The sequence below is a fragment of the Sciurus carolinensis genome, chromosome 6 (genome assembly GCF_902686445.1).
Source record: "Sciurus carolinensis chromosome 6, mSciCar1.2, whole genome shotgun sequence".
Taxonomy (NCBI): Eukaryota; Metazoa; Chordata; class Mammalia; order Rodentia; family Sciuridae; genus Sciurus; species Sciurus carolinensis.
Genome location: NC_062218.1, coordinates 81,251,992 through 81,260,264, shown reverse-complemented (window position 1 = coordinate 81,260,264; position 8,273 = coordinate 81,251,992). Strand labels below are relative to the sequence as shown.

At 42.0% G+C, this 8,273-nt stretch overlaps 1 protein-coding gene and 1 pseudogene across 2 annotated transcripts in view; one reads left to right on the top strand and one right to left on the bottom strand.

The window, feature by feature from the left end:
* The first annotated feature begins 394 nt into the window (after nucleotides 1-394).
* Nucleotides 395-8,273, top strand: part of Erap1 (endoplasmic reticulum aminopeptidase 1) — a 29,022-nt gene continuing 21,143 nt past the window's right edge. The window contains exons 1-4 of one of the 2 annotated variants that reach the window (XM_047556363.1): nucleotides 395-563; nucleotides 4,940-5,039; nucleotides 5,391-5,516; nucleotides 6,100-6,643. In XM_047556363.1, the coding sequence (XP_047412319.1) occupies nucleotides 6,117-6,643 (527 nt within the window). In that variant the 5' untranslated portion in view covers nucleotides 395-563; nucleotides 4,940-5,039; nucleotides 5,391-5,516; nucleotides 6,100-6,116. The remainder of the gene's footprint in view (nucleotides 564-4,939; nucleotides 5,040-5,390; nucleotides 5,517-6,099; nucleotides 6,644-8,273) is intronic. The other variant, XM_047556364.1, reaches the window with a different exon arrangement.
* On the bottom strand, nucleotides 2,601-4,903 carry LOC124986341 (DNA endonuclease RBBP8-like; annotated as a pseudogene).

The following is an 8,273-nucleotide window of genomic DNA, read 5'->3' as shown; positions in this document are numbered from 1 at the left end:
AATATTTTGCGGTTCCTGTTTCTAAGGCGGGCCTAGAGCTGTCAGCCCATTTGCAGAGGCGAGATGATGGACACCTCTGATTCCAAAGGGCGCCAAGCTCTTCCAGGCTTGGGGGACAAGTGAGTTTTGGTCCCTTATTTGGTCCCTTCCTGAAACACCAGCTGCCTTCTGCATACTCCAAGTGCCCGCTTCGGTAATGAGTAACCAATGGGGAAAATAAAAAATAAAAAAAAAAAAAACAAGCAAAGAAAAAAGGCTCGAAAGACAAACAAGCTAATCCACGTTCATAAGAGGGTGATCCTCCCTATCTGATCCCTTGTATCAACCCCGCAGCTCCCGGGTGTCCACACTCCTACAAATTCCGTTCCTGGGCACCATGGCCTCCGTGGCCGGACCCTACTCCCAGGTTTCCCCTTCGCCGGCTGCCGCTTCAGGCGGGGGCTCCCAGCACCAGCCGCTAAGGCTGTGGCCGACGCTCCCTCCACGCCCGCCCGCCGCTCCCGGGACTCCACTTTCACTTTCGGTCCCAGGGCGGAGAGGCAGGCGGCGGCGGCGGCTCGAGGGTGAGTCGGGTCCCCTGCAGGGCGCGCGCGGCCAGGTCCCCGGCGGGGAGGGGGCTGCGGGGCCAAGGAGGGCGCGACCGGGGCTTGATCTCTGAACCTGGCGGGAGGCGGGAGGCCGGAGGCCAGAGGCGCGGAGAGGAGGGCGAGGCTGGGTGGCCAGGGCGGGAATCAGCGGGGACCGCTGCCGCTCAACGAAGAGCACCCTCGCACGGGGCCTCTGCCGCCGGGAGAAGGCGGGGGCGCGCGGCCGGCCCGCCTGCTCGCGCGCTCCCCAGGCCACGCGGCCGTCCCGCCGGCGGGAGCCTCGCTCCGCGCCCCGCCTCACTCCTGGAGTTCTGCCAGTCGCTCTGTCCACCCAACTTTGTCTGGCGCCAAAGAGGGGCGGGCTTAGGCCACAGAGGACGCCTTGCTGGTAGTTGCCAGAGAACCGAACGTGGCTTTGGCTTAAACACTGGGGAGAGGGTAGGGGTTTAGTGAGATGGGGTGCTATTTGTTGATTGGTTCCCCCCCCCTGTTTCTCCTAACAGCAATTCTCTTTGCTCTGACTTTACCCGGGTTTTACTTAGATAAAGCTCTCCTGTTTGAGCAAATTAAATTTCTTTCCGAGGTTGGGGATTAAGCTCAGTGGCAGAGGGCTTATCTAGCACGCTAAAGGCCCTGAGTTGGGTCCTAGGCCCCTGTGGGAGAAGCAGGAAGAGTTTCGTTCTTGGCTCTCACTGGCCAGTAGGCCTCCAGGTTAAGTTTCCTAAGAGAAAGGGGAAAGCAACACTTCCTTACGCTTTGGATTCAGGTTCATTGTGTAGGCCACATTCAAAAGAAATGCTGTTTTCTATTACATACCCAGAATATTTACTCTCAATTTAGGATGTGGTCGACAGTTGAAAAACTAACAACAAGACGGAAGAAAAAATCTTTATATATTGAGAAGTGGCACATTTTTAGGTAGATCTAAATAGAAAACTTCTGGTATGTTAAAAGAAATATTCAAAGTAATCCAACATTCAAATCATTTACCAGTAGTGGCAAGCTGTTTTCACTGCTTAACTTCATTGTTTAGAAACATTTGGAAGAAAGTGCATTGTTCCTTGATGATCTATTTTGCATTCAATAGTGTCCCATAAAGGGAAGCAGAAAATAATTTGACCAGTTGCCGCTGAACTACCAGATGAGTAGGAAAAGTCAGAATCACCAGGGCAACCCAACAAGATAAATTGTCAGACTCTTCCTTTATCTCTGTGCTCTAAAATCATGTATTCAACTGCCTACTTGGAATTTCCTCTCTTGCAAAGATGTTACAAATTAAACATTTAGCAAAAACGAACCTGAGTCCTTCTCCCTTTTGATTCTGTTCCACTCTCCATCTCAGTAAAAGGCACCCATGACTACCACATGTGCATTCTAGAAAGACAGTAGCCATCCCTGATAACTTCTTTATTTTCCCACTTCCAGTCTACCCTAAATATAGATGATGAGTACACTCCCAGCACTGTCCCTCTCCCTTTTTCTCCTCCATCCCAGTATAAGACACTACTTTGTGTGGCCTGCTTTTGAACTGGTCTCTTGCCTTCATTCTTGCTGCTTTCCACTCTCCATGTAACAATCAGGGTGATTATTAAAATGTGAGGTGAATCTTAAGCTTTAATTAGGCTCAAAACCCTTCCAGTGGTTTCTTGTTGCACTGAAAGTACCATTCTAAATCCACGCAGGCCTGTAGGTTGTGTGGTACTCTGACCTCTACCAGCCTCTCCAGGCACACCTCTTCCCACTGTGTGTTGTATTTCAATTCATTAACTTTCATATCCAGTATTTTCTACTGCCTCTGCCAGCAAGTATGCTTGCCTTTTCTTCTGACTGGAACACTACCTCTCCCTCTTTTCTTAGTTAACTTGTATCTGTGCTGTAACTCTCAACTAACTCTTTGAGTTATTATTATTATTATTATTATTTGCCATTTAGAAACATCTTTAATAGAAAAATGTTTTATAAATCAATTTACAAAATATCAAAAAAATCAATGTTTAATATGAACTTTAACTATTAAAAACTAAAAGGGGAAAAACCATCCTCTATCCTTTTTCGTTTCAAAATCAATGTCTTGTGCTCCTTGCCTTTTGGAGAAAACATTGCATTGTAAGGCTGCCATCTTTTTGGATGAGGACAAAGATCAAGATCTTCCTTAATGTAACCTCTTTCCATACAAGTCTGTGTGGAAGGAAAACCAGCTCCCAGAAATTCTCTGGTGTGTTGGGTGGAATGCAGCGAAATCTTGAGCATGAAGCTAACTTCTTTTCTCTTTCTTCTGCTGGCATTTCTGCATAATAAATTTCACATTCTTTACATGTGTGCCCAAGCGGCTTTCTTCTCCTTTCTTCCGAACTACCTCAATATGAGGAAAATTTTTGTAAGCTAGTCTCTCTCTGATCATCTTATAAAATATGGCTCCACAAATGCTTTCTGCTTGACTTTATCTTGTTTATCAACATGTGTGTTTGGTTTCTTTGTGGCAGCAGACAATTCCTCCTCTTCATCTGCCATCTGGGGGAAATTATCTGCCAAACAAGACTCATACTCTTCATGTGCTGTCCGATCAAACATATTTTCCAAGCTATCATTCATTTTTTTTTTCTCCATTTGGACTTTTTTCCCTTTGCTCTTGCTTCTTTTTTCTTAAAAGCATGGTTTCACTGACCAATGTACAGTCCATGTCTACTCTCTCTCTTCCTAATCTTGATTGACTGCCATCCTTTGTATCTGTTACAGTAACATCCATTTTATACTGGAAAGATCTGCTCCTGGATCTATACTCCACTGGATATTTTCAAAGGCTGCATCTTGATTGTTTTGCAGAGACTTTGTTTTAGCAATTCTACAGGGATTCAGCTGAAGGACTGATGTAAGTTCACATGCTCCTTGGACTGACTGGGTTTTAATTTTTATTGGCTCATGAGAACCACCACCCTTCATGTCATCAAAATGATTCTCTGTCTCCAAACTTTCATGTGGACATAGAGGAATTTTGAAGATAGGATTTTCTTCTTTTATCTGTAATGGTGTTTTGTTGTTTGGCAAGGATTTATTCAAGGACTGGAGGATGCACTCCTGTAAACAGGGCTCCTCTGAGGAATCCTTGGGTAATATGCAACTCCCATCCAAGGCCTTACAGCCTGAGGAAGAACCTTTTGGAATGGGCTTAAAAGCCTTATAGAGAGTCACTTGCTTAAATCTGTTCTTAAAGGTCTCATTTGCTTGGCTTTTCTCTTGATGCTGAACAGCTGAAAACGGATCAGAGGTTTATCCATCACATGGTCTCCAGTCATGAATAACTGACTATCCATTGGAAAAGGAAAATCATTTTCTTTATCAAAAGAGGCTTGTGGGCAGCTTACTTCATGCTCATTTTCTTCCTCAGTTTTCTTCCTTTTGGATGTTCTGCCTTTCAAGGATTTCAGGGGCACCAAATATTTATCAATAGTATCTTTAATGTGATCAGTGCTATCCCATTTACCTATGGGATTCACTTATATTTTTATTTATAAGTATCTGCCTATTAGAAGATGACTGGCTAATGACCTTGTTCTCTTCAGACCCAAGACTATAAAGGGCACTATATTCAGATTTTGATCTAGGTTTCTCTGATCTAGAAATAAAAAAGTGTTGCTAAAAGGGGCTGTTTTCAGATGATTTTTTCCCCCAGTGTCTAAAAGAGAAGGGGATAAACTTGTATTCAAATACAAACTACTTTTCACATTAGAAGTAGCTCCAAATACTGGAGACGACACCTAAATAGTCAATTCTTCTTGAGGAATTTTTGAAGTAGCATTTGAAAATCTTAAACTATCTTCACTATTTCTTGTAGATTCAGCTGCTTGATGCTGTTGATCCCTCTCGATTTTCTGCTGCAATTGTTCAGAAAGCATTTTATTTTCTTCCTGGAGAGAATTCTTTCATTCATGAGTTCTGTAATAAGTTTAAGATTCTGTTGTCGGATATTTTCAAATTCTTGCTGCTTTTTCCGCATATGTTCTTCAGTTACTGCACAGCGATCACATAATCCTGCCCTTAACCCATCTTCTAAAACTTTAATGGTTTCATGAAGGACTTTCTGTTGCTCTCAGCTGTTGATTTTTGGTGAAAAATTCTTCTAGTCTTTGTGCATCTAAAATTTGTTCCTTTTTCAGTTTAGTCACTTTTACTTGTAAACCTTGTACTTCTTTATCATGACATTCTTTTACTTTTGTCCAAAGTTCCTTAAAGTCATTAGATATATCTGTAGAATTAGGGCTTCCACAACTGCTTCCAGAGATGTTCATCTTGCTTAACAGCTCCACACTTCTATTTGCTTAACGTTTTCTGACTTTTTTTGTTACATTATATAGGTATGAAGTTATCTTTAGACCGCTGAAATACCTGCAATCCCAGTAACTTAAGAGACGGAGGCAGCAAGATCTCAAGTTCAAGGCCAGACTCAGCAAACTGGTAAGACAAATTTTCAGGACAGCCTTGAAATTCTCCAAAGCCCCAGGACTGGAGCAGACACCCTCTGGGATTGTGAAGGGATGGCAGCTCGCTGGTCTCCGTCGCCCCCTTCCTTCACCAGACTGCCAAACCCTCGGCCAGGACTTGGGGATGGCCGGAGGACGACCAGCCCTGCTTGGAAGCGACCGGCCCCCTGAGTTATTCTTGATTTATATAAATATTAAATTAACTTTTGACCTGACAATCTGAAGAAGGTTCTAACCTGATTAAAGATTAATGTTAGGGATACCTGCCTTTTCCCCCTTCTCACTATTTAGTATCTCAGTGACCTCCCTGTACTTCCTGTTTTAGGAATTCTCCACCTTGTGAGGCTTGCTGGGATCTGACGCCTGATTCTCATACTCAGGCTTAGAAGTCCAAATTCTTTGTTTCTCTGCTTCCCCTGGTTGGTGGTGTGGACACCTCAGCTCAGCTCAGGTACTTGGACTTTAAAGCTGGAATGTTGAAACTGAAACAAGTTATGCAAAGTTGCAGGGACAGTGGGGACCTCAGTCTAGCTGCAGCAGTGCCACCTTCTGCTTTCCAGGACGGAAGAATAACTTCCTTTGAGGTTCAGTGTTGTTGAAGAGCAGTCTCTTGAACAGAATCTTGTCTGAAATGACTCTTTTTGTCCATCTTTGTCTGTTTTGTGAACCTACTTTCACTAATGTCTTGCACCCCTGGGACCTATTCATTGAGCTACTCCAAAGCATCAGATAATTTTTTTCTGCCTTCATCAACCAGAGTTTATTTGATTTCTTTTAACCAAGAATACTGACAGAGTTAAATGTGAAAGCCAAATAATGCTTTCTAATATGTGTTAAGATTGTTATTAACTAGAAACTTCCTTCATTTCTGAATCAGTAAGATAGGGAAGGTAATTTTACTTTCAGGAAAATATCTTGTACTTTTGGAAGTGTGTATCTTTATCTGTTAATATTGTGTAGATAAATTCTGATGCTATGCTGTTGACAACATATTAATGACTTTTCATTTTGCTCTCATACATTTGTGCCTGTAGGTAGTTTGAGCAAGAAGATGATGTCTCTGCCCCTCCAATGGCCAGATGCAAGCATGCCATTTCTACTTTCCTCATTATTGACTTTCTTAGCTGGGTCAGCTCCTTCATGGTGTCAGAACAGTGATGCTTCATTTCCAAAAGCAAGTGATGGGACACCATTCCCTTGGAATAAAATTCGACTTCCTGAGCATGTCATCCCAGTTCATTATGATCTCATGATCCATGCCAACCTCAGCACACTGACCTTCTGGGGAACCACAGAAATAGAGATCACAGCCAGCCAACCCACCAGTACCATCATCCTGCATAGTCACCACCTGCAAATATCCAAGGCCACCCTCAGGAAAGGAGCTGCAGAGAGGGCATCTGAAGAGCCGCTGAGAGTCCTAGAGTATCCCCCTCACGAGCAAATCGCACTTCTGGCTCCTGAGCCACTCCTCACAGGGCTCCCATACACAGTAGCCATTGATTTTGCTGGCAATCTCTCTGAGAGTTTCCATGGATTTTATAAAAGCACCTACAGAACCAAAGAAGGGGAAGTGAGGTGATTTAAAAAATTTTAAGCTTCAAGTGCTGCCTGCACTAAATTCATTATTTCTGATGGATTATCTTTTAAAATCTCTCCTTACTGTTGAACTCACTTGAGTTTTATTCTTTATGGCATTAGAAATGGTCGATTTTTCCTTGCTTTTTAAAAATCTCATTTTTATTCTATTTTGACCATTTTCTTTTCTCCAGCTTAATCAGAGTAAATAATTATTTGTTTGTTTCATTAGATTTCTGAAACTACTAAACATTTTAAATTCTTTTGAGTATGCATTAGTTTCCTAGGGCTATTATAACAAATACCACCAACTAGATGTCTTATTAAAAACCAAACAAACCAACAAGAAAGGGACACTTATTTTCTCACAGTTTTGGAGATTAAAGTCTGAAACCAAGGTGTCCACAGGCCCATGTTTTCTCTGACTTATGCGCAACCCTTCTTCCTAGCTCCTGGTAGTAGCTGTTGATCCTGTGGCCATTATTCCTGCATCACTGTTCTGTTGTCACACAGACACTTCCATTATCCTATTAGAACACCAGTCCATATTGGATTAGGTTCCAGCCTCATGGCCTCTTTCTAACTTTATTAAATCTGCAAAGACCCTATTTTCAAATAAGGTCATGTTCACAGAGACTGGGGGTAAGAACATCAATATATCTTTCTGGGAGACACAGTTCAACCCATAACAGCCCATTAGAGGAAAGATATATATATCTTTCATATACATATATATGTAAATGTAAAAACTTTTTTGGCACCAGAGGTTGAAGCCAGGGTCACTCAATCATTGAGCCACATCCTTGGCCCTTTTTTGTATTTTATTTAGAGACAGGGTCTCTCTGAGTTACTGAGGGTCTCACTGAGTTCCTGAGGCTGGCTTTGAACTTGGCAATCCTCCTGCCTTAGCTCCTGAGCCACTGGGATTATAGGTGTGCATCGATGCACCCAGCTTTTAAATATTTTTATCTCAACCAAAATATTTTACAGAACTCTACTTCCTTGCTTTGGTTCTGCTTTTAAAGAGAATGTGTATTTTGGAAAATTTTATACTAATCCTTTAAATCTAATTTTCTTTGTAAGTTATTCTGATTTCATATTATTTTATCAAGGTATAAAGTTAGCTGCTACCAAAAAGAAGTGCGTGTGTGTGTGTGTGTGTGTGTGTGTGTGTGTGTGTGTGTTTTACTGGTGACTGAACCCAGGGGTACTCGATTACTGAGTTACATCCCCAGCCCTTTTTATTTTTTATTTTGAGACAGGTTCTTGCTAAATTGCCTAGTCTGACCTTGAACTCAAAATCCTTCTGTCTTAGCCTCCTGAGTAGCTGGGATTACAAGCATGTGCCACTGTGCCTGACCCAAAAATGATTTTTAAAAAGTAAAATTTATCCCAAACATAGTCAGTCCCCAAAGATAATTACTTCTGATTCAAGAGACTGTCCTTCTAGACTTCTCTATGGAAATGCCTAAATGTTATTTTATGTAAATGAAATTATTGTATGTTTTCTGTTTACAAGGGAGTTTTTATAATTTAATATGTTGGGAAGATGTTTTATATCAATAACTATCACTGTGTCATTTTAATAACTATTAAGATACATGTTTATGCATTAATTTATTTAACTAAT